This window comes from Ahaetulla prasina, chromosome 1, assembly GCF_028640845.1.
Source record: "Ahaetulla prasina isolate Xishuangbanna chromosome 1, ASM2864084v1, whole genome shotgun sequence".
NCBI lineage: Eukaryota > Metazoa > Chordata > Lepidosauria > Squamata > Colubridae > Ahaetulla > Ahaetulla prasina.
In genome coordinates this window covers 364,648,039-364,674,749 of record NC_080539.1, presented here as the reverse complement: position 1 = coordinate 364,674,749, position 26,711 = coordinate 364,648,039, and the positions used below count along the sequence as shown (strand labels likewise).

Sequence of the window (26,711 nt, the reverse complement as noted above, 5' to 3'; positions counted from 1 at the left end):
TCTAGATTTGCCATAGCTTTCCTCCCCAGGAGCAAGCGTCTTTTAATTTCTTGGCTGCAGTCCCCATCTGCGGTGATCTTGGAGTCCAGGAAAATACCAAACAATATGATACCCAAATCTCTTATTAGCTGCCAGAAGCTCCTTAATAATAACAGCAGAGTTACCCCATGGATGGCCAGTTTCCACATTACCACATTAAAAAAAACAATAAACAAGTAGGCTAACTCAGAATAAGCTCTAAACTCCTAGACTTTTGTTACTAGGAGAAATCAACACATATCACTAAACTCTTTGAAATAGCAATGGTCTTCCTCATTGCCATTACATTACCTTGAAGACTAGAGTAGAGTAGAGTAGAACGGAACAGAACAGAACAGAGTAGGAAAGAAAATAGAAAATAGAATAGAATGGAAAATAACATAGCATAGCATAGCATAGCATAGCATAGCATAGCATAGCATAGCATAGCATAGCATAGCATAGCATAGCATAGCATAGTTGGAAGGGACCTTGGAGGTCTTCTAATTCAACCCCCTGTTCAAGTAGGACACCTTATATTATTTCAGACAAATGGCTTTCCATTCTCCTCTTGAAAGCCTCCAGTATTGGGGCATCCACAACTTCTGAATGCAGCCCATTCCATTGGTTGATTGTTCTCACCGTCAGCAAATTTCTCCTTAGTTTTAAGTTGTTTCTGTCTTTGTTTAGTTTCCATCCATTGTTTTTTTGTCTTGCCTTCAGGTACTCTGAAAAATATTTGATCCCCTCATCTTTGTGGCAGCCCCTCAAATATTGGAACCCTGTTATCACGTCTCCCCTTAAATCTTCTTTTCACTAGACTACTAAACATACCCAATTCCTGCACAACTGGAATCAGTACAGATAGTCCCTGACTTACGACCACAATTGAGCCCAACATTTCTGTTGTTAAGTTAGACATTTGTAATGTGTTATGGATTGCACCAGTAGAGGCTAAATCAATTTCGTGGTATATATGTATAATGACAATAAAGGCTGTTATTATTGTTAGGTTCGGGAAGTAACGAGGCTGGAGACCAGGGTAGTGACAACAACTCTTTAATATATGGTGAACCCAGCAACCTGGCTGGGGAAAAACAACCCTTTATATACTGTTTAACAGTGACTTCAACCAATCAGCAACGTGCTTGTTTCCCGCCAAAATATTTAAAGATACATAACACTCCTCCCCTCCCAGAAAACACTTTACCACTATTTACATGTTATTTACATGTTATTTTTCGACGTAGTCACGCAAATAACCTGGGCGTCTCCTAATTCTTTTGGACCTGCGCGGTTCAGTCCTGGGTGGTGTTTTGAGCTGGTCGGAGGGGCTTTTTTCTTCTCCCAGCTCTTTCTCTAGGCCATCGGGCCCTGGATTACTTGCAGTCTCTTTTTCTTGGCCCTCCAGCCTTGGATTACTTTTTAGAGTTTTCCTGCTGTTTCCATCGGGAACCTGATGGCGTCGCTGGACCTCCGGGACCTCAGCTAAGTCTGCGCCTCCCGGGTTATGGTCAGCTGTGGGTTCAAATAAGGAGTGGTCATGATCTGTCTCATTTAGCTCGGGTTGTTCAGCTATTGGTTTCCTTATCTGATCTATGTACCTCCATACTCGGTTGTCTTGTAACTCGACCAAGTATGACTTTGGACCGGTTGCTTTTATGATTTGCCCTGCGAGCCAACTTGGGCCGTCCCCATAGTTCACGGGCCCACACTCGATCGCCTATGCCCATTTCTCTAGTTTTTCCAGTTCCCCTTGTAACCCTCTGGTGTGTAATGGGGATTCAAGCAGTCAAGTGGGCACCGGAGCTTCCGTCCCATCAATAGTTCGGCTGGGCTTCTGCCTGTAGCAGTGCAGGGGTTCTGTGCTGAGCGGCCAGAAAGAAATCTATCTTTGTTTGCCAGTCACCTGGCTTGAGCCTGGACAATGCCTCCTTAGCGCTCGGACGGGCGCTCTGCAAGGCCATTCGGCGCGGGGTGGAAAGGCGCAGAGAGGGGGCATGTCGGATGCCCTCCTCTGCCAAGTATTCCTCAAACTGGGCTGCCGTGAATTGCGGGCGTTGTCGGACACCAGAGTGTCAGGCAACCCGTGGGTTCGCGAATAGGTGGCGCAGGGCTGCGATTACTGCCTCGGCTGTCGTGGATTTCATGAGTATGATCTCCAACCATTTAGAGAAGCGTCGAACCACTAGGAAGGTTTGGCTGTGGAAAGGGCCAGCAAAATCAATGTGGATTCTTGACCAGGGCCCTTGGGGTTTTCCATTCCTGACTGGGGCGTTGGGGTAGAGGTCTGGACTCTTGGCAAGCCTGGCATTTCCCTACCCTCTCAGCAATCTCTGAGTCCATGGTGGCCACCACACATAGCTTCTTGCTGGCCCTTCATCCTCACGATCCCTGGGTGACCCTCGTGGAGGAGGTCCAATACCCTTCCCCTCAATTTATCCGGGATTACCACTCGATCACCCCATAACAGGCACCCCCCTTGAGCCGAGAGCTCATCACGTTTTTTTACAAATTCCTTAAACCGTTAAGCCCGGTGCGGCTGACACCCTCTTGTACCCAACCGGTACAGTCCTTAACATAATGTCGGTATGATGCGAGCCACTTCCTTAGATGTGACTGGGCCAGAGTCAAAGAGTCAATAAGCAGGATGGCGTTCCGGAGTGGGATCTTGATCGCCCCTGGTAGTGGGCATCTGTAGCAGCGTCCGCATGCCCCACTTCTTTTCCTGGTCGATGCTGCAGCTTGTAGAATAAGCGGCAAGAAAATGATCCATCGAGTCAATCGTGGCGAAAGTATTTGAGTTTCATCTTCAGGATCTGGCCTTCTAAAGAGCAGTCGGGGTTGATCTCCTCTAGGACTGACTTGTTTGTTCGCCTTGTAGTCCAAGGGACTCGCAGGAGTCTTCTCCAGCACCAGAGTTCAAAGGCCTCAATTCTTTGGCGCTCAGCCTTTCTTATGGTCCAGCCTTCACAGCCATACATTGCAACTGGGAAAACCATAGCCTTGACTATACGCACTTTTGTTGGCAGGGTGATGTCTTGCTTTTTAGTACGCTGTCTAGATTTGCCATAGCTTTCCTCCCCAGGAGCAAGCGTCTTTTAATTTCTTGGCTGCAGTCCCCATCTGCGGTGATCTTGGAGCCCAGGAAAATACCAAACAATATGATACCCAAATCTCTTACAAGCTGCCAAAAGCTCCTTAATAACAACAGCAGAGTTACCCCATGGATGGCCAGTTTCCACATTACCACATTAAAAAAAACAATAAACAAGTAGGCTAACTCAGAATAAGCTCTAAACTCCTAGACTTTTGTTAGTAGGAGAAATCAACACATATCACTAAACTCTTTGAAATAGCAATGGTCTTCCTCATTGCCATTACATTACCTTGAAGACTAGAGTAGAGTAGAGTAGAGTAGAACAGAACAGAACAGAGTAGGAAAGAAAATAGAAAATAGAATAGAATGGAAAATAGCATAGCATAGCATAGCATAGATGGAAGGGACCTTGGAGGTCTTCTAATTCAAACCCCTGTTCAAGTAGGACACCTTATATTATTTCAGACAAATGGCTTTCCATTCTCCTCTTGAAAGCCTCCAGTATTGGGGCATCCACAACTTCTGAATGCAGCCCATTCCATTGGTTGATTGTTCTCACCGTCAGCAAATTTCTCCTTAGTTTTAAGTTGTTTCTGTCTTTGTTTAGTTTCCATCCATTGCTTTTTTGTCTTGCCTTCAGGTATTCTGAAAAATATTTGATCCCCTCATCTTTGTGGCAGCCCCTCAAATATTGGAACCCTGTTATCACGTCTCCCCTTAAATCTTCTTTTCACTAGACTACTAAACATACCCAATTCCTGCAACCGTTGTTATGTTTTAGCCTCCAGCCCCCTAATCATCTTTGTTGCTCTTCTCTGCACTCTTTCCAGAATCTCAAGGATCGACACATACATGGAAACATATGACTGGTTTCTCCCTAATTACTTGTATAAGGACCATTTTCTATATTACTCGTGTTGTTTTGTAATGTGTTATGGATTGCACCAGTAGAGGCTAAATCAATTTCATGGTATATATGTATAATGACAATAAAGGCTGTTATTATTATTTACTTTATTCATTAAACATGAAACTCAGTCAACTGAACATTCAAAAATGCATCACAAATACCATTGACTGGTGCTAATGGTTGATACGGGTTGCTGCCATCTGTTGTGACCTAGACCCAAGTAGTTATTACCAGACACAGTCAGTCCTAAACAAACAAACATATTTTATTAGAACAGCTGAGAATTACTTTATTCTCAGCTTTCCTACAAAGAACCCAAGAGCCGTTGCTGCTCTTTTAAGACTTATGGGAGGGGCCAATCATCTCCTGGCCTTACTCCCGAGTTGTCCTTTTTGCTTTAGCTGCTTGCCTTCTGGCAGCTCTTCGCATGTGTGCACTAGGATCAGGCTCCTCCTGCTCCTCTGCCTCTCTGCTGTCTGCTTCTGGAGGCTCTGGAATCCGTGCATCGCTTCCAGATGGCCCTGGCCACATCTCTGCCTCCGACGCAGAGCCCTCGTCCGGCCTTCCCCCGACTCCAGGACGGGCCCCTTGTCCTCCCCAGCCTTCTCACTGTCCGATTCCACTGCCAGCTCTGCAGGCTGCTGGCGGACCACAACATCAGCGTCCTAGGTATCAACCAAGTACTTTCTTAAGATGTACGATGTTCCAAGTAGCACATTTTTTTGCAGTTCCGCTGGTGTTATTGCAGGAAGCTGCAATTTCTTGATGTTGTTGTTGTTGTTGTTGTTGTTGTTGTTGTTGTTGTTGTTGTTATTATTTTATTTATACAAAATGACAGTATACACAGCAAACGAGATAACTATGCTGGATTTCGCAACACAGATCACTGGTCGAATACTTCCCAAGCATTTAGGACTGCGTTATGTATTGGCAAATTATGCGAGCAGATCCCAGTAAGGTGTCCTTCTGCAGTTGACCAATAGTGATCTTGTCAGCGCCAATTGCTTTTAGGTGCTTGTCTAGGTCTTTAGGCACAGCTCCCAGTGTGCCGAGTACCATTGGAACCATCTGCACTGGTTTATGCCAGAGTCTCTGCAATTTGATTCTCAAATCTTGATATCTGGTGACTTTTTCAAGTTATTTCTCATCGATTCTGCTGTCACCAGGTATAGCAATGTTGACTATCCACACTTTTTTCTTTTCCATAATCGTGATATCGTGATATTGTGTTCCAAAACTTTATCAGTCTGTATTCGGAAATCCCACAATAGTTTTGCATGCTCATTTTCAATAGCTTTTTCAGGCTTATGATCCCACCAGTTCTTTGCTACAGGCAGATGGTAGTTGTGACACAAGTTCCAGTGAACCATCTGAGCGACTGTGTTGTGACGTTGTTTGTAGTTGGTCTGAGCTGTTGTTGTTGTTGTTGTTGTTATTATTATTATTATTATTATTATTATTATTATTATTATTATTATTATCCTTTAAACTCTTCCATGCTTTTCCTGAAGTGTTCACGGTATGGCTTTCCTTCATGCTTCAAAGAAGCCTTTAGTGATGGAGTTTAAAGCAGCTGCATCCTTCTCCCTCCCCCCACTCAATTCCATTTCCTCTATTCCCCCCCCCCCCCCGCCCCATTTTCATACAGGTATCCCATCACCCTGTCAAGACCTGGTTGCTATGGAGATCGCAACAGCCTCCCAGGAGTCCGCAGCTATGGCAAGAGAGATGTCAGCGAAGCATATGATGTCTACTGTTACTCCAGAGAACTCCAAGGCAAGTTATGAGCAGAATATACTGGATTTACTGAACTCTTTCCAAGGGCAAAATGCATGGTTGTTTTTTTGGGGAAAAACGAGAGAATGTTGTGCTTGCTGCACCAATGGATTTGGAACCTATGTGGGATTGTGTAACACAGCGGTTCTCAACCTGTGGGTCGGGACCCCGTTGGGCGTCGAATGACAATTTGCCAGGGGTCGCCTAAGACCATTGGAAATATGGGAAGTATACTTGCGAGTCGAAGAATCGTGCTCCAATGGTTGACTCCACAAGCCAGCTGCAGGCTCTTCAAATCGCTAGCCAAATTCGGCTTCAGGCGCGATGAATTAAAAAAGAGAGAAATCTTCGCTCTCCCTCTCAAGCCAGCTGTAATCACTCCCAATCGCTAGCCTAATCTGGCTTCAGGCGCAATAAACTTAATAGGGGAGGAGTCTCCGCTTTAATGCCTCCATCCTCAAGGCGATCGCTAGCCAATACAGCTTCAGGCGCGATAAATTCAAAACAAAAATAATTTTATGGTTGGGGTCGCCACATCGTGGGGAATTGTATTAAAGGGGTCGCAGCACTATAAAGGTTGAGAACCACTGGTGTAACAGATCCGAATAGATCTCTCACTTAGAATCCCTTCTTTGGGATTAAAAACAGGGGTTCTGACCTTCCTGCAAATGTTCCACTACAGATGTTCCTCAACCTATGACCACAATTGAGCCCAAAATTTTCTGTTGCTAAGCGAGACAATTGTTATGTGAGTTTTGCTTCAGGTTACGGCCTTTCTTGCCCCAGTTGTTAAGTGAATCACTGCAGTTGTTAGGTTAGTAACACAGCTGTTAAGTGAATTTGGCTTCCCCATGGATTTTGCTTGTCAGAAGGTCTCAAAAGGGCTTCACATGACCTTGGGACACAGCAATGGTCATACATATGAACCAGTTGCTAAGCATCACGTGTCGATGGGGATGCTGCAACATTTGCAAGTGTGCAAAACGGTCGTCCCTTTTTTCAGTGCTGTTGTAACTCTCAGTAAATGAATGGTTGTAAGTCGAGGACCACACATACTCTTTTGAGAACAACCACAAGGCTCCAAATGGTCCGTTTTCAAGTTCAGAACTTTTCTGGCATGTTTGGAATGGTATTAGACCAATTCCTGCACAACTGGAATCAGTACAGATAGTCCCTGACTTACGACCACAATTGAGCCCAACATTTCTGTTGTTAAGTTAGACATTTGTAATGTGAATTCTGCCTCATTTTACGACCTTTCTTGCCATAGTTGTTAAGTGAATCGCTGCAATTGATAAGTTAGTAACCCTGTCGTTAAGTGAATCAGGCTTCCCCGTTGATTTTTCTGGTATGGTTGGAATGGTATCAGATCCCTTCCAGCACAATTGAAATCAGTATTTCTCAATCATTCTTTTGACTGTGAAATAGGGCATTTCAGGCTTGAAATATTTTGAATTTGGAATGTTTTTCGTATCCCTCTGACTTTGTATCTCCTGAACTCCAGTGGATGGAATTTAGGCAGAAAAATGCATAAAACATGAAAAGCTAATCCCCCAGGTTAGGAGGCCACAGGCTGTCTGCTAAAAGGTAGGAAGGGAGAGACTAAAAAGTGAGTGGAACTAGGAGGGGAAAAAAAACCCCAGCTGAATTAACTGAGTTTCATTTCCATTAAATTCATTAAATATTGTTGCTTTAATTATTAGGGTTGGGGAGTGTTGAGGTTTCCGTCCAAAAGGAACACTTTGAAGATTGCAGGAATGCAAATGGAGCATTTGCTTACAGCTATTAAAACCCAGTTGCCTCCTTTGGTTTATCTCTTTAGTCCTACAATTAGTCCTCAAATAATAATAATAATAATAATAATAATAATAATAATAATAATAATAATAATAATAATAATAATAATAATAATAATAATAATAATAATAATATTATTATTATTGTGTGTGTGTGTGTGTGTGTGTGTGTGTGTGTGTGTATGTGTTATATACCGCCCATCTCCCGACGGACTCAGGGCGGTTCACAGCCAAAAAAACAACAGAAAACATATAATACATATAAACAGCTAAAAGAATAGACAGTTAAATTCAATTGATGCCCTAAAACTATAAGTATAAATTTTAAAACCTCATTTAAACCCCTTTTATTAAAAATCCCAATTTAAAAATTACGTTCAAGCTAGTCCTGCTCTTCGAAATAGTAACGTCTTCAGCTCACGGCGGAAGGACCTGAGATCGGGGAGTTATGACCATATTGGAGCCCACCCATCACAGTTATAAGTTGTGATGGTGATAAATCAGGTCACCTGGGTGGCTGATCCAATTTTATGACCTTTTTTTTTGCAGCAGTCATTAAGTGAATGCTGTGGTCGTTAATTGAGCCAATGTGTTTTGCTGAAAAGCAGATAAGTTAATACTGGTTTTTCGGCAAAAATGTTGTAACGTGTGGTCACACATGACTGCAGTATGCTGAAAACAGCCATTAATGTGGGCCGTTTGCTGAGCACCCAACATGTGGTTATGTGACTTTGAGGATGGTGGCCATCAAACCTTTGGAACTGCCTTGTAACTATCCCCAGGGAAGTCCGTCATAATGGGACGTAAACTGAGGACTACCTGTACTGTTTGAATTTGCACATTCTAAGCGAAGCTAAAACACAGAGCCGAATAAACCTCAAATATCTTTCATGGAAATGACCCCGTGCTGTTTTTCCAAAACTGGAAAGGGGTTTTAATCATACATTTGCTCCCTATTTATTAATCTGCCTCTAAACGCCACTTTCTAGCAGCTTTAGCAGGACAGGCTATTGAGGCTTCTCAGAGACATTTTATTGGTCATTCTGGGAAGCAATGAAATGGACTTCAAGGACCTATTTGGAGCAGATGGCTGTTGATTGAATGATACCTGCCACAAGCAAATGAAATGCCACTCTCTTAGAGACTCCTTGGAAACTCTTGTTGCTGATTGTTAGAAAAGAGTTGGGGCTGCCTTGAGCATCACTTGCGTTACAAAATGGAGTTCCTTCTGTCCCAGTCCTGCCTAAACCCAAACAGCGTTGGCTTAAGCAAGTTGCTGAATCCATTCCTCACATATCATGTGTTACATCCCTTGTTTGTGTTTACAGAGGAACATAAACAAATGAGAAATCCGCGATCCTTGGGAAATTACAGTTAATTAAAGCTTAGAAGGGGACATGGAATGAATACTGGCTCCAAGCAAGTATTTGGCTTCCCGCAGGGTGGCCTATCCTGGCTAGCTTAATACAAAGGTCTGTCTGGCCATTTTTACAGAGGTTCGAATGTTGCTTCAGCAATAGAAATAGACCTAAGATGGACTAGGTTTCTGACCAGGTGGCCCATTGCATTCTCTTCTAGAAAAACCAGCCATTAACTCTGGTTTGGCTGGTGCTTCAGAGATGAGAAATACCTTGTTTCCCCAAAAATAAGACTTCCACGAATAATAAGCCGTGAGTGTATGCACTAAAGTAAGTCCCTCCCTGAAAATACCCCCCTCTTGAAAATATTTAAATGCATGTGCAGCTGGTCCCCGCCATTTCCTCTGGTTGCTTGCCGCGTAAACAACACGAGGTGAGGAGATAAGGTGAGCAGGCGAGGCCGGAAGGGAAGGAAAGGGAGGGGGATCATGCTCCAAGCGCACTCCACAATCCCTTACCTAATGGCCGCTCCCGCAATCCTAGCCACCGCGCCCCTTCTGTCACACCTCACACCCCACTCCTCACCTACCGCCACCTCCAGCAACCTTGGCTGCTTTGCAGCTGCAAAAGGGGCAGGAGATCCAGTAACGTGGCCCACATATTGCTGGACCTCCTCGTTATCTGCCCCATGTGCCTCACACACTCTTATCTACTGGTAACAGCCGCTCCCTCAATCCTAGCCACCGCACCCCTTCTGTCATGCTAAATGGATGCCACAAAAAGAATGGCAGGCCCAGCAATGCGCCTCGTGCCCCACTTCTCACCTACCGCTGCAGGGGCGAACAGCTGACGAGCGGCTGTGTTGCGTTGCCACAGCGGAGCAACACAACAGCAGCCATGAGATGACCACGCTCACTGCTTCATGCAACTCAAAAATAATAAGACCTCCCCGAAAATAAAATCAAGCACTTATTTCGGGGGTCAAAAGAAAATAAGACCCTCTCTTATTTTCGGGGAAACACTGGTAGTAGTTGTAGCCAAGCACCCTTTGGCCAAAGAACAATGAATAGGGAAGTAGGGTTGGATGAAAAGAGGAGCTCAACAGAAGATGCGATATAGAGAGGGAAGAAAAGAAGACCAGAAAGAGAAAGAAAAGCAGGAAGCAAATGATAGAGAACAGAGAAGTGGGGAGGAGAGGAGAAGCGGAAGAGGAAGAAGAAAGACAGGAAGATGGAGAGAGAGAAGCAGACATGGAAGGGAATGCATGGGAGAGGGAAGTGAAGAGAGAAAAGGAGAAGGAGAGAGGACATGAAGGAGGGGAAAAGAGGAGGAAGAGGAGAATATCCTTAGGATGAAATGGGAAGAAGGTGATGGGGAAAACAAAGAGACAGTTTGAGAAACAAACCTGTGAGTTTTAAAACTAAAAACAAAAAACAAAACCCTTGGAATCAAAGCTTAAAAAGCAAAAACAAATGAGGTCCGAAAATAAATGAAGTTGAAGCTCCAGAATCATCAGCTGCTCTTTCGTGTAACCCCTGATTTAATTGATGATTCTTGTACATGTCACCAAAACTTCAAATCCTGAAAAAACATGCTCCAGGGGGAATGAAATCAGCAAACAAAACCTGTTTGTGAAATATAATTATAATAGTGTTCAGGAACACATTTGAATTGAAAAGCTGTAAAAAAAAAAATCTTCAAACTCGGAGCAAGATGTCCTTAATCCACTTCCCTGGCAATTATCATTTGTTCTCCCTAATTAAATGCAACATTAGTGGATTGATTTGCCATTGAAACCCACTAAAGGTTGCCAAGAGCCTTTCTTTATTTACCACCGATCAATCAAGTTTTCAAACCTGAAATTGGATCTTCTCACTATTGTTCAGGCTCCCGAGATGCCAGCAGGCAAATTTACAATCCCAAAAATGTCCGTGACAGGCTGATAAATGTTGCTCGAGCTTTGTTTGGAAACAGGTGACGCTGACACACAAACCCACACGTTGACCAAAAGTGAATCCCTGAAGAATTGTTGTTGCATCGACCTCTCCGTTTCTTCCATCCAAAGGAACAGACACGGCCATTTTGGGGGGGAAATGTCCCTCATGAAATGAAAGAGGCCATCAAAACTGTTGTTCTGCTTCCGAGAGCCTTAAGGGAAGATCAGAAAGACCGGATGGCTTTGATAAATCGGCCTGCCGCTTAGCTACTTTTCTCTCGTCTATGTCTGGAGAGAAGACTGGGCAACTTATCTTCACTGGGCTTTGTTCCTTAAGTAATGAAGTTTTTCCCACTCCTTAACACCCACATGCCTCTTTGAAGCTGAGCAGACCAAGAATAAAGACAGATTTAACCTAAACAACCAGAGCCGAAGGAACCTCTTTGTAAACAGCCCCACTCTTTCGAATAAAAGTACTTTTTCTGTCCAGCTGCGAGTTGAACTTGCTTTACAGGAAGTCCTCGACTTACGGCCACAATTGATTAGATTAGAATTCTTTATTGGCCAAGTTTATTGAACTTCCCTGGCTTGCGCCAATTACCTGACCTTGGACCTTTCGCATGAGCTGAAGGCGTATTTATTTACTCATGAGGTTGGCTAAATTTTAAATTCTAAATTTTAATTTTTTGGATGTATTTTAATGGGTTTTAAATTTTTAATATGTTTTAAATTTTTGCCCAATTTTATAATAAGTTTTTTAACTGTTTATTTTAAATTGTATTTGTTACTGTTTTTATTTCTGGCTGTACACCGCCCTGAGTCCTTCGGGAGAAGGGCGGTATAAAAATCTAATAAATAATAATAATAATAATAATAATAATAAAGTGTGATTGGACGCACAAGGAATTTGTCTTTGGTGCATGTGCTCTCAGTGTACCTAAAAAGGCAAGATACATTCTTCAAGAATCATAAGGTACAACACTTAATGATAGTCATAGGGTACAAATAAGCAATCAAATCATACTAGGAAACAATATAAATCGTAAGGATACAGCAACAAATTACAGTCATACAGTCAGAAGTGGGAGGAGATGGGTGATAGGAATGATGAGAAGATTAATAGTAATGCTGAGATAGAGAGGCGTGGCCAGCATCGCGACAGGACGATGTGAACCCTGGGGCTCTGGGAAGAACACCGAAATTCCGGTCATTCTGGGGGTCCTTAATGGACCATAGCTGTCCTGAAGGGACAGCGAAGAAAGAAGGCATTGGCCAGCACGAACAGGGAAGTTGCGAATTCCTTGCAGCACCGGCACCCAGCCTTTGACCCAACGATAAGGAAAGGCAGCCATTAGGAGCTGCTAAAGTCGGGACGGCCACAAAAAAAGATTGAGCAGGCACGGAGATTTGAACAGAGTATTGTTACCGGGTGAGCGATTGGCCAACTCGCAGGTAAGAAGAAGAAAAAAACTTTTAAAGCTAAAAAGATTTTCCGGTTTGAAGTTAGCGGTTAATTGGCACGCGGAAACTTAAAGTGAGAGAAAACAAGCAGCAAAGAGGATTTATAAGATAAAAGCCCTAAAAGAAATAATGTTCCATCTGGATTGAAAATTGGTTTTGGAAGAAAATATAAATATTAAAAAGAGAAGAAAATTGAGAGAAAGCATCTTTTGCTAACAAAAGGACTTAATTGAGGAAGACAAAGGAATTGTTTTTGTGGATTAATGAGTGATATTTTGTTGCCGGGATTTGTGGATTGGAGAAAAACATCGCTGGAGAAGGAAAAAATAACATTGCATTGCTTAGGCTACCAAAAGGAAGAGAAAGACAGAAAGAGTACTTGTTGAAACAGCTGTGGCACAACTTCAAAAGACTGGAAAGATCAAAGACTTGAACCAGAATGACTTAGAAAAAAACACCATCTGAATTGGCTTGCATTTGGAAATAGAAAAAAAAAAGGGGGGGGGGCGACAATATTTCGGACTTGAATTTGAACTATACATAAGTTAAAATAAATAAATTTAAAAAGCCTTTTTCCTTATATTGAAAATATGGAGAGTTGGGAGGATGAGTATGAGGAACTATGGGAGATGCTTCAAATGGTGCAAGAATCCTTTAAGGGAAATAAACAAGCAGAGCTGTGGCTTAAGAATAAAAAAATTATGAAAAATTATGAGGAAACAAGAGGAAGAAAAATATAATGCTGAAAAAGAAATGAGTGAGGATAAAAATACAGATGATTATATTGGGATTGATAGTGAAAGAATAGAAATGGAGAGGGGGAAAGATACTTTAAAAAAGAAAGGGAAGAAAGAAAAGAAGAAAAGATTGAGGGGAAAATTAAAAGAGTAAAAAAAAATAGTAGATTACACTGGGATTGGCAGTGACAGAATAAAGAGAAGAGGAGGAAATGGAGAAAAATTGAGGGGGAAAATTAAAAGAGTAAAAGTTAGAGAAAGGAGGTGGAAAAGAAGATACAAGAAAGAGAGAAGAAGAAGATAAGAGGAGAAAATTTTAGAGATGGGATTTTGGAGAGATTGAAAGAAAATGGTAAAAAGGAGGAGAAAAATGAATAGTAGAAAAGAAATAAAAATAGTTGTAGAAATTTTTAGGAATGATGAAAATTAGAAGAAATATATAGATTATTGTAAAAGGGTAGTAAGAAAGGTTGAAATAAAATGAATGAAGGGAGTAAAAAAGAAGGAATACATTGTTTAATGTAAAATGGAGAAGTAGATGAAATGTGGAAGATATAATGGGATATATGTTTTCTTTTTCTTGTTGTGTCTGAGAACGCATGGAATGAGTGAGAATTATAATTGATGGTAAGCAAATAAATTTTAAATATATAAAAGAATGGAAAATTAATTGAAGTCAAGATATAAAACCGAAAAAAAGGAAAGTACATTGTTTAAAAAATAGTCCAGCAGATGAAATGTGAAAGTTAGTATGGTTTATAAGTGAAAATGATTGAAATTAAGATTTAAAAGGAATAAAATTGAAATGTTAGTAAACAATATTATTAAAGAGAATAATAATTATTGAATTGTGAGCAAAACTCTAAGAAAATAAGAGGTGGAAGGTTGTATTAATTGATTGAAAGATACAAATGGAATAAGATGAAGACAATGTTAATAACTAAAATATATGAGGGAGGTTTGAGAAAATAATAAATGAGAAAACGGGTTGCCTGGACATCAGAAATATTGAAATGAAAACAAATACAGCAATGGAGAGAGAGATAATAATAATAATAATAATAATAATAATAATAATAATAATAATAATAATAATAATAATAATAATAATAATAATATTTTAATTTAGATACCGCCCTTCTCCCAAAGGACTCAGGCGGAGAACAGGCAAGTAAAATACAAACAGAAACATACACAATATTAAAACAACCCTTAAGAAACTTATTCAATTAGCCAGGAAATTTAAAATAACATTACACCCCATAAAATTACAGAAATTTAAAACCCATCAAAATTCAATTACAATTTTAAATTTTAAAATCAGGCCAGTCCAGCCATACGAAATAAATAGGTTTTAAGTTCGCGGCGAAAGGTCCTAAGGTCAGGTAGTTGTCGAAGCCCAAGGGGAAGCTCGTTCCACAGGGTAGGAGCCCCCACAGAGAAGGCCCTCCCCCTGGGGGCCGCCAGTCGACACTGTTTGGCTGACGGCACCCTGAGGAGTCCCTCTCTGTGGGAACGCACCGGACGCTGGGAGATAGAAGCCAGCAGTAGACGGTCCCGTAAGTATCCCGGTCCTAAGCCATGGAGCGCTTTAAAGGTAGTAACCAATACCTTGAAGCGCACTCGGAAAACAACAGGTAGCCAGTGCAGTCTACGCAGGATAGGTGTTACGTGGGAGCTCCGAACCACTCCGTCAATAACCCGCGCAGCCGCATTCTGGACTAGCTGAAGTCTCCGAGTGCTCTTCAAGGAGAGCCCCATGTAGAGAGCATTGCAGTAATAGATAAAAAGAAGAGAGATGGAAAGAGAGAAGGAGTGAGAGAGAAAGAAGAAAGAGAAGAAGAGAGGAGGAAAGGTAGGGGAAATAAGAGCAGGAGAGAAGGTTAGATAGGGAGGAAGTAGGGAGGAAGGGGAGAAAGGAAGGGGAAGTAGAGAAAGAGGAGAGGAGAGAAGAAAGTAGGTACGATGAAAGAAGGGAGGAAGAAGAGTGAGAAGGAGAAGAAAGGATTGCTGTGAAAAAGAAAAGATGAAATGGAAGAAAGGCAACCCCGAATATATTCGAATATATTAGGATAAAAATTGAAACAGTTAAAAAATGAATGAAAGAGAATGAATATTAATAAAAACAGAGAAATTAGAACTTGAGGGCGAAAGAAGATGTGACTTAGTGAAATGAGCAAGGAAATATTAGGATATGGATAAAAATTATGAAAAAAGTATATTCTGGCAAAAATTGTAACTTAGTAAAATATATTTGAATATATTAAATTGTATAAGATATGATATGGCCAGTACTCTGTTCATAAACTATGTATGTGTGTAGGGGGGGAATTAAAAAACCAATAAAAACTTGTTTTAAAAAAAAGTAATAGTAATGCAGACTTAGTGAATAGTTTGACAGTGTTGAGGGAATTATTTGTTTAGCAGAGTGATGTCATTCGGGAAAAAACTGTTCTTGTGTCTAGTTGTGCAGTGCTCTATAGCTCGTTTTGAGGGTAGGAGTTGGAACAGTTTATGTCCAGGATGTGAGGAGTCTAAATATTTTCACAGCCCTCTTCTTGATTCGTGCAGTATACAGGTCCTCAATGGAAGGCAGGTTGGTAGCCATTGTGTTTTCTGCAGTTCTAATTATCCTCTGAAGTCTGTGTCTGTCTTGTTCGGTTGCAGAACTAAACCAGACAGTTATAGAGGTTTGGGTGCCAAAATTTCAATTGCTGAGCAAGGCAGTTGTTAAGGGAATTGTGCCCCATTTTACGGCCTTTCTTGCCACAGTTGTTAAGTGAATCACTGAAGTTGTTAAGTGAATCATGCAGTCATTAAGTGAAACAGCTTCTCCAAGCAGCTTTGCTTGTTGGAAGCTGGCTGGGAAGGTTACAAATGGTGATTATACGACCCTGGGGTAATCATAAATACATACATCCCCAATTTTGATCACATGACCATGGGGAATGCTGCAATGGCCATAAGAGTAAAAACCAATCGTAAGTCATTTTTGCAGTCACTTTGTAACTGTGAACGCCATAAACGAATGGGTATAAGTTGAGGACTATCTATTGAATAAATGCATTTTCACATAATAATGTGTTGTTTCTCGCCCCAAGCCCCTCCCAGAAAGTGACTCGGAAAGTGAGGGGAAGGGCCATCAGGACTTACCTCGGGAGCACTGCTTCCTGGCTCAGCTCCAGGAGCCAGAGACAGGCCAAGTGGAGGCGATAACGAGGCCTCCGTCCCCTGACTCTTTCCCCCACAGGCCATGCCTCCAGATCCGGCTGATGGCAATCAGGCCTGGCTGGACCCTAGGTTTGTGGCAGAGAGGCAGGAACAACAGAAGCAGGGTGGGGCAGGCCTAGGAAGTGCTGAGTCATGGAGCTACACCCCACAGGATATAAAAACAGCAAGGGCTGCTATACCTCTTCGTAGCAAGCAAATCAACTGCTTAACTAGAGTTGAAGTACTGTTTGTTCCTGGCTGACTCATCAAGAGAGATAACAGAGACACTTGGCAGACGCTCGCTAGTTTGCTGCCAGAGCTGATAGTTGCCAGCTAATTAAGTCATCGCTCGGACTTAGGTAGGGGTGACAGAACAACGATGGCGGAATCATAAACCGAGTAAGCACCCTGATTTTAGACATCTAATATGGAAAAGCTAGATGTTTTAGAACCACGTGTCAATGTACAAGTAATCCTCGACTTACAACCATTTGTTTTGAAGTTACTGAAAATGTGACTTAGGACTGTTTTCACACTTACAACCACTGCAGCATCCCTATAGACACATGATCAAAATTGGACGCTTTGAAACTTGCTGCATATTTACGAGGGTTGCAGTATCCCGGGGTCATGTGATCCCCTTCCGCGACCTTCTGACATGCAAAGTCCATGGGGAAGCCAGATTCACTTAACAACCGTGTTACTAACTTAACAACTGCAGTGATTCACTTAACAACCGTGGCAAGAAAAGGGGGCAAAACTCACTTAAGAATAGAATAGAATAGAATTTTTATTGGCCAAGTGTGATTGGACACACAAGGAATTTGTCTTGGTGCATATGCTCTCAGTGTACATAAAAGAAAAGATACGTTCATCAAGGTACAACATTTACAACACAATTGATGATCAATATATCAATGTAAATCATAAGGATTGCCAGCAACAAGTTATAGTCATAACAACTGTCTTGCTTCATCAACATCTTTTAATGACGGGAGACGACTTCCGGTATCCAGCGGCAACGGACGTCTGGAAGGTTTCTCCTGCCTCCAGCGCCCGAATCCGGCCGCCGCCGAGGCCCTCAGGGGCCAGGTGTTCCGAAAAGGACACCTGCCGCACGGACGGCTCGCCAGGGGTCTCCCAGCCGACATACAGGACTGTGGGGACCGATGCTGGCGCGTCCTAGGCTCGGCGGGGTTCGGAGGCCACAGGCCGCGGCCATTATTGTCGCCTGGGCCGCTGTGCTGACAGGGCATTGATTTATAACTGCAGCAGCCTGGTGGTGAACAGGGCACGGAGAAGAATTGAGGAGGAGAAGGAAGGAATATCGGTAAACGTGAGTGGAGTGCTCGGAGCGGGGGTTTTCTCCCCTGCGGTTGGAAGGAGCACGAGTTATTCTGGAGAGAGGAGAACTTAAAATAAGAAGATTACCGGTTTTGTGGAGCTCTGGAGAAGAGGTGATGGAGAAATTTAGGAGGGAAGGTTTGAGGCCCCCTCCTTCTGGGGAACAGTAGTGGCGTCCAGCTTCGCCTTCACTATGACATTTTTGATGACATCACTTCCCTTCGGCTTCCTGGTTGACTAACTGTACTCTGGACTCGTTGCTCCTGTGAGTGCCCCCTGGTGGATCCGGAGGAAATTACAAGGATACCGTGCCTGCCTGAGGATTTTGTATTTTTTTCTCCTTAATGGCAAAAGGTCAGAGACCAACTGCTGGAGAGATGGAGAATTTTGGAAAAGTTATCTAATATGGACAAGAAATTGGATGAAATAAGAGCAGAAATTGTGACTATCCAAAAGGATTTAAAGGATACTCAACAAGTCTCAGCAGAAAACAAGCAGAAAGTGGAAGGTCTGGAGGGTGAGATGGGCAGGCAGAAAGAGAGGAGACGACAGGCAATGCTGTGCTTGGACTACAGATGGATAAAATGTCTTATTTCCTTAGGTTTCAAAATTTGGAAGAAGTGGACCAAGAAGACTTGAGAGATGTTGTGACTAAATTGTTGGGAGAATTTCTTGGGAGAGGTGTTGATTTCATGAATTGGGATGTGGATCGAGTTTATAGAGTCAATCATAATATGCACGCATAATGCAGTTCCCAGAGAGGTTCATGTCAAATTTGTGAGAAGAGACGAGAGATGAAATTCTTAGAAAACATAGAGTGGGGCACTGATTTACAGGGGCAGGGAGATAGCCATTCTGAGGCAGATTCCCAGACAGTGCGTGAAAAAGAAAGAAATATTATTTTTGTCAAGCAAATTGTACCAGAAGGAGGGGCTTCAGATGGCTGATGCCAGAGGGATTGATGATTTTCCGGGAGGGCATTACAAAAAAATCAGTACAATTGAGGCTACTATGTGGAGGAACACAAAGCCTTCCTGGAATCAGATGACCCAGGAATTTGAAGGGAGGTTATAGATCATGGGGCTGAGCGGGCTGCCGCTGTTGGCCCTGAGTTGGTCAGGCTGAACCCAGAGTTCTGAGATCCAAAACTAGGAAGTGATAAAGATATTTGGGATTGTGTTGGTTTTCCTTATTCTCTTTGTACGATATTCTGTTTATTCTTGACTCTTCTTTATTACGTATTTAAAATTTGCAAACTTAGCTACTTCGTGTCACCTGCTTGCCTTATGGCTGTTGTATGTGTTAAAAAATTTGAGTAAAATTCTTATTTTAGATAAGAAAAATGAAAATTTACCATACCTGATATGTATTTGTATAAACCTTTTTTGACTAATAAAAACTTTTTGAATATTAAAAAAAAAAAAAAAAAAAAAAAAAAAACATCTTTTAATGACCCCGTAATCCCTTGCGGGGTGGAGTCTGGGCTACTGAATGGAGCTAGCAGAGTGTTTACTGGCCGGATGCCCTTCCTGTCGCCAATGTGGAGTTTTGTTCAGCAGATATATTCTCATTGTGCTCAGAGAGAGAAATATCTGCCTCTACCTAGGATCAAACTCACAGCCTCCTGATTGTGAGGCAAGAGCTCCACTTCTAGGCCACCACTCCACTCCTAACAACTGTCTTGCTTAACAACATAAATTTTGGGCTCTACTGTGGTTGTAAGTCGAGGATTGCCTGTATACCAGTGGAAAACGGGAGGTGTAGTAATGTCCTGCGTGGATCCAACCTAATGATGTTTTTCCCATGATTTCAGGAAAAGTATTTTATGCAACCAGCCCCGGTCGTCTGACATTTCAAATGGCCCAGAAGCATTGCCTGAGTCGAGGGGCTCATCTAGCAACCACAGGGCAGTTATACCTCGCCTGGCAGGAAGGGCTGGACCAGTGTGACCCAGGGTGGCTGGCTGACGGAAGTGTGCGCTATCCAATTCGAACCCCACGGAAGAAATGTGGCGGAGATGAACCTGGTGTAAGGACAACCTACCAATTCTCAAACCGGACTGGCTTCCCGGATCCGGCATCCAAATTCGATGCTTACTGCTACAAAGGTGTGTAGGATTTGGGTGTTGTTGTTTTTAATTACATCTCAGTTTTGGTTTCTTCTACTTGATTTGGATTCTGCTTGCTGGAAATGTCCTGGGCAATCTCCTTTTTAAAAAGAGTTTAAAAGCACAGAAGGGCTGCACAGATTTTATAGATTCTTCCAGAATATGTGTTGTCTGTCTGTCTGTCTGCCTGCCTGCCTACCTACCTACCTACCTACCTACCTATCTATCTATCTGTCTACCTACCTACCTAAATATCTATAGCTATCTCTATCATCTCTCTCTGTCTCTGTTCTTTTTCTCTCTCTCTGCCATCTCTGTCTGTCTATCGATCATCTATTATCTCTGTCCATCCATCCATCCATCCATCCATCCATCCATCCATCCATCCATCCATCCATCCATCCATCCATCATCTATCTATCTCTATAATCTACCATTTACCTATCATCTATTATCTGTCTGTCTGTCTATCTATCTATCTATATCTATTCATCCATCTATCACAGTGGTTCTCAACCTTTATAGTGCTGTGACCCCTTTAATACAATTCCCATGATGTGGTGATCCCTTTAATACAATTCCCCACGATGTGGCGACCCCAACCGTAAAATTATTTTCATTTTGAATTTATCGCGCCTGAAGTCAGACATAGCGATCTGAACTGCTTGCGATTGCCTTGAGGACGGAGGCATTTAAGCGGAGACCCCTCCCCTATTAAGTTTATCACGACTGAAGCCAGATTAGGCTAGCGATTGGGAGTGATTGCAGCTGACTCAAGAGGGAGACATCAGAGCAAAGATTTCTCTCTTTTTTAATTCATCGCGCCTGAAGCCAAATTTGGCTAGCGATTTGAAGAGCCTGCAGCTGGTTTGTGGAGTCAGGAGCACGATTCTTCGACTCGCAAGTATACTTCCCATATTTCCAATGGTTTTAGGCGACTCCTGGCAAATCGTCATTCGACCCCCAACGGGGTCCCGACCCACAGGTTGAGAACCGCTGATTATCATCTCCCTCTCTCTCTCTCTCTGTCTCTCTCCATCCATCTATCATATCTACCTGCCTACCTACCTATCTATCTCTAGAAGGTTTATCAATTTTCCAGGATACTCTATATATATGGGCTTCCCAGCCCTCTCCTATCCAAATACTGGCCAACCCTGCTGAGATTCTCTTTCCTGAACCACAGACCCCCCACTTAAGTGCAAGATTCTAGTCCACATGTTTCTGAAGAAAGGGCGAATGCAATCAATATCCACGAGGTCAGCGTAGGCTAAGAGATTTCTCCAGCCTGAAGGCAGAAATTGTTTTCAGCTACTCACTATTATTCACAACCGTGAACTAGGAACTTTTTATGTAAGAATCTGGTTTTCACCCTGAGTAATGGTTGCAATTATTTTCTCCGCAAAAGCCAGTCTAAATGGCCCCTCTCTGGGCCCTGTGTCTGCATCGCAAAAAAAAAAAAAAAAGGACAATTGGCCTATTGGTGCCTGAGCTTTCAAGTCTCTGGGAAAAAGAGCATTGTTAATGTGAGCAATTCTCTGTCAGCATCTCCCAAAAGCATCCCTATTATTGATGGATTGATTTAATTTATACCCTGCTTTCCAGCTTGGCAAAACCATCAAAGTTGCAGCCACACAAATAGAAGCAAAGACACGGCGCACAAAGTAGAAAAGAATGATCTAATGCCAGTCAGGGTTTCTCAGCCCAGCCTACCTCTGAACTTTCTTGTTGTTTTTTATTTTTACGGATATATAATTGGAAGGCAGAATCCTACAGAGCCACATACGGCAGACCTGCTGGGGGAAAGAGGGATGTAAATCCAGTTAATCAACCAATAAACCGAGAAAAGTAGAAGACGAAGCTCAAAACCTTCTTTAAGGATAAGATCTGGCCCAAATGATTTGGATTTGACTTATTTGAATCCAATGAAAACAGGCAAGAGATTTTCACGTTTCAGGATTCAGGATTGTTTCTAAACATATTTCTTACATATTGTTTCTTACATATTGGAAAAAAGAACCCAAACACTAAGTACATACTTGATGGACATTACCTTACAGATGACCCCCATCTCGTTAAAGACCTTGGAGTTTTCATGTCAAATGATCTAAGTGTCAAAGCCCACTGTAACTACATAGCAAAAAAGGCTCTAAGAGTTGTAAACCTAATCCTGCGTAGCTTCTTTTCCAAAAACACTACACTACTAACCAGAGCATATAAAACATTTGCTAGACCAATTCTAGAATATAGCTCGCCTGTTTGGAACCCTCACCACATCTCTGACAGCAATACAATTGAGCGAGTCCAGAAATATTTTACAAGAAGAGTTCTCCACTCCTCTGAAAACAACAAAATATCTTATCCCACCAGACTTGAAATCCTAGGCTTAGAAAACTTGGAACTCCGTCGCCTTCGACAAGACCTAAGTTTAACTCATAGAATCATCTATTGTAATGTCCTTCCTGTTAAAGACTACTTCAGCTTTAATTGCAACAATACAAGAGCAACCAACAGATTTAAACTTAATGTTAACTGCTTTAATCTAGATTGCAGAAAATATGACTTCTGTAACAGAATCATCAGTGCTTGGAATACTTTACCTGACTCTGTGGTCTCTTCCCATAATCCTAAAAGCTTCAACCAAAAACTTTCTACTATTGACCTCACCCCATTCCTAAGAGGACCATAAGGGGCGTACATAAGCGCATAAACGTGCCTACCATTCCTGTCCTATTGTTGTTGTTTTTTTCTTTTCTTCTTCCTATATATATATATTGATGCTTATACCTCCTAATATTTACTCATATATATGTTTATATACTATATAATCCTTTTTATATGATGTTGTGACAAAAAAATAAAAATAAATAAATAAATAAATAAAGGATGAAGCTTTCTCCTTCTTGCTGACAAATAGAGCTTGTAAAATAGATAGAATAAAATAGAATTCTTGATTGGCCAAGTGTGATTGGACATACAAGGAATTTGTCTTTGGTGCATAAGCTCTCAGTGCAGTGGTGAAGTCCATTTTTTTTTTTTTTTTGCTACCGGTTCTGTGGGCGTGGCCCAATATGTAAGATCCCAATATGTAAGATTGAGCATTTGCTGGTTGAGATTTGGAGTTGCCAAGTTTTAGACCAATCGGATACAAAGTCAAGGTCTTTTTGAAGGGTAGAAGTATTGTTGGTGGTGTTAAATAGTTTGATATCATCAGCAAAGAGAACACAATAACTTGAGATAAGGTCACAGAGATCAAGGTTGATTCAGCCTTCCACCCTTTATAAGGTAGATAAAATGAGGACCCAGATTGTTGGGTGGGCAATAAGTTGACTTTGTATATAAATATACAAATAGGATGAGACTATTGCCTTACACAATGTAAGCCGCCCTGAGTCTTCGGAGAAGGGCGAGATATAAATTCAAATTTTTAAAAAAAAATTATGTAAAGTATGAAGAGAGTTGTTCCAAGAACGCTGCCTTGGAGAACGCCACTTTTGACAGGAACAGGATTTTTTTTTTAATTTACATTTGATAGAGCGTTGCCAATTTTGACCACTTGTTGTCTGTTTGACAGGAATGCATTTATCCAATTGTGAAGAGGTCCTGAAATGCCGTAGGATTTTAGTTTTAGGAGAAGTTTATCATGTACTACTGAGTCAAAAGCTTTGCAGAAGTCTATGTAGATTGCATCTATTGTTTTGCCTTTATCAAGGTTAGTAGTCCATGTTTTTGCAGTGGAGAAGTTGTAAGTTACATGTGTTGTGTCTCGCCCAATCTCACCACAGCCGGGGCCTGCTTATCTGCTTCCGAACGCTGAAGAATGTCCTAGCATGCCTCCCGGCCCCAGCCCTGGCTCCATGCCCAGACAGGCTGAAGAAGAGCAAGTATCTCCAGCCCCCAGCTCTGGCTCCATGCCCAGGCAAACGGAGCAACTAGACCCCTCCCCCTCCTCCACAGCATGTGAGCCTGAGGAAGGTCAATTACCAACAGCTGCTGATTGGAGTGACCCTCGCGTCAGAAGACTTGATAGGCGGAGGAAACAGAAGGAAGGGAGGGGCAGGCCTGGATAAGTGCTGAGTCATGGAGCCACACCCCATGGCCTATATAAAGGACCTGCTTTCTGGCATTCTCTGAGTCAGGCAAAGTCTAAACATATCTTGCTGAAGTCACTTTCTGATCTCCTGCCTGCCTTGAGGACTTTGCTAGGACTTTGGCAGAGCTGCAGAGGCACACCTGATTCGGATTTCCCTGACCCGGCCGTCAGTGGAGGAGTGGGACACGACAACATGATAATTTTTTTCTGAATCCAAATTGTTTATTAGGTTGTTGGTTTCTAGGTGGAGGGTAATGGATTGGTTGATGATAGATTCCATTACTTTGCAGGCGATGCAGCATAGAGAGATTGGTCTGTAATTTTCAACTAGGCTGGGTTACATCTTTTAATCTGCTCTACATCAGTTGTTTCTCCTTTATGGGTTCAGCAAAACTGCTACTATTTTGGCTTGGGATTTCCCGCTGCTCACCTGTCTTCCTTAATTAGCAGGAGTTTGTGTGCTGCTTCCCCAATGCCTTTCTTGGGAGCAGAAGACTTTCCCCGAAGTTGTGAATTGCTTCTCTGCAGCTGCATGGCATCACCCACCCACCCTTAAACAATTTCTTGGGATAACAACCAGGGAGGGGGAAAGGGACATGCTGGGATTTATAGCCCAGCCTGAGATACCAGTAGTAAACAAGAGCAGGCATTTTGTTTTATTTAAAGGGCTTGAAAGAGGTGGCCTGCCGTGTCTCCGTTCTCTTTCCAGCAGCCCTTCATAAATCAGAGCCGCCTGGCCTGGCAGCAGCCTGGCCTGGCAGCAGCCACTTTGGCTGACAAAGGAAAATTGAGTCCCTGGGCCCCGACCAGCTTGGAGCTCAGAGCTTTTGCAATAATTGCCCTTAAATCCTGCCTTCTCAAAGAGGCGGAGAGGGAAGTGAAGAGAGAAAAGGAGAAGGAGAGAGGACATGAAGGAGGGGAAAAGAGGAGGAAGAGGAGAATATCCTTAGGATGAAATGGGAAGAAGGTGATGGGGAAAACAAAGAGACAGTTTGAGAAACAAACCTGTGAGTTTTAAAACTAAAAACAAAAAACAAAATCCTTGGAATCAAAGCTTAAAAAGCAAAAACAAGTGAGGTCCGAAAATAAATGAAGTTGAAGCTCCAGAATCATCAGCTGCTCTTTCGTGTAACCCCTGATTTAATTGATGATTCTTGTACATGTCACCAAAACTTCAAATCCTGAAAAAACATGCTCCAGGGGGAATGAAATCAGCAAACAAAACCTGTTTGTGAAATATAATTATAATAGTGTTCAGGAACACATTTGAATTGAAAAGCTGTAAAAAAAAAATCTTCAAACTCGGAGCAAGATGTCCTTAATCCACTTCCCTGGCAATTATCATTTGTTCTCCCTAATTAAATGCAACATTAGTGGATTGATTTGCCATTGAAACCCACTAAAGGTTGCCAAGAGCCTTTCTTTATTTACCACCGATCAATCAAGTTTTCAAACCTGAAATTGGATCTTCTCACTATTGTTCAGGCTCCCGAGATGCCAGCAGGCAAATTTACAATCCCAAAAATGTCCGTGACAGGCTGATAAATGTTGCTCGAGCTTTGTTTGGAAACAGGTGACGCTGACACACAAACCCACACGTTGACCAAAAGTGAATCCCTGAAGAATTGTTGTTGCATCGACCTCTCCGTTTCTTCCATCCAAAGGAACAGACACGGCCATTTTGGGGGGGAAATGTCCCTCATGAAATGAAAGAGGCCATCAAAACTGTTGTTCTGCTTCCCGAGAGCCTTAAGGGGAAGATCAGAAAGACCGGATGGCTTTGATAAATCGGCCTGCCGCTTAGCTACTTTTCTCTCGTCTATGTCTGGAGAGAAGAAGACTGGGCAACTTATCTTCACTGGGCTTTGTTCCTTAAGTAATGAAGTTTTTTCCCCACTCCTTAACACCCACATGCCTCTTTGAAGCTGAGCAGACCAAGAATAAAGACAGATTTAACCTAAACAACCAGAGCCGAAGGAACCTCTTTGTAAACAGCCCCACTCTTTCGAATAAAAGTACTTTTTTTCTGTCCAGCTGCGAGTTGAACTTGCTTTACAGGAAGTCCTCGACTTACGGCCACAATTGATTAGATTAGAATTCTTTATTGGCCAAGTTTATTGGAACTTCCCCCTGGCTTGCGCCAATTACCTGACCTTCGGACCTTTCGCCGCGAGCTGAAGACGTATTTATTTACTCGCGCGGGGTTGGCTTAAATTTTAAATTCTAAATTTTAATTTTTTGGATGTATTTTAATGGGTTTTAAATTTTTAATATGTTTTAAATTTTTGCCCAATTTTATAATGTTTTTTAACTGTTTATTTTAAATTGTATTTGTTACTGTTTTTATTTCTGGCTGTACACCGCCCTGAGTCCTTCGGGAGAAGGGCGGTATAAAAATCTAATAAATAATAATAATAATAATAATAATAAAGTGTGATTGGACGCACAAGGAATTTGTCTTTGGTGCATGTGCTCTCAGTGTACCTAAAAAGGCAAGATACATTCTTCAAGAATCATAAGGTACAACACTTAATGATAGTCATAGGGTACAAATAAGCAATCAAATCATACTAGGAAACAATATAAATCGTAAGGATACAGCAACAAATTACAGTCATACAGTCAGAAGTGGGAGGAGATGGGTGATAGGAATGATGAGAAGATTAATAGTAATGCTGAGATAGAGAGGCGTGGCCAGCATCGCGACAGGACGATGTGAACCCTGGGGCTCTGGGAAGAACACCGAAATTCCGGTCATTCTGGGGGTCCTTAATGGACCATAGCTGTCCTGGAGGGACAGCGAAGAAAGAAGGCACTGGCGGTGCAAACAAGGAAGTTGCAATTCCTGCAGCACCAGCATCTAGC

General features: G+C 42.2%; 1 protein-coding gene across 1 annotated transcript in view; it reads left to right on the top strand.

The window, feature by feature from the left end:
* Positions 1–26,711, top strand: part of NCAN (neurocan) — a 154,108-nt gene that overhangs the window by 48,264 nt on the left and 79,133 nt on the right. The window contains exons 4-8 of the mRNA XM_058163138.1: positions 5,677–5,804; positions 19,460–19,753; positions 21,359–21,376; positions 22,929–22,935; positions 23,979–24,012. Coding sequence (XP_058019121.1) covers positions 5,677–5,804; positions 19,460–19,753; positions 21,359–21,376; positions 22,929–22,935; positions 23,979–24,012 — 481 coding nt within the window. The remainder of the gene's footprint in view (positions 1–5,676; positions 5,805–19,459; positions 19,754–21,358; positions 21,377–22,928; positions 22,936–23,978; positions 24,013–26,711) is intronic.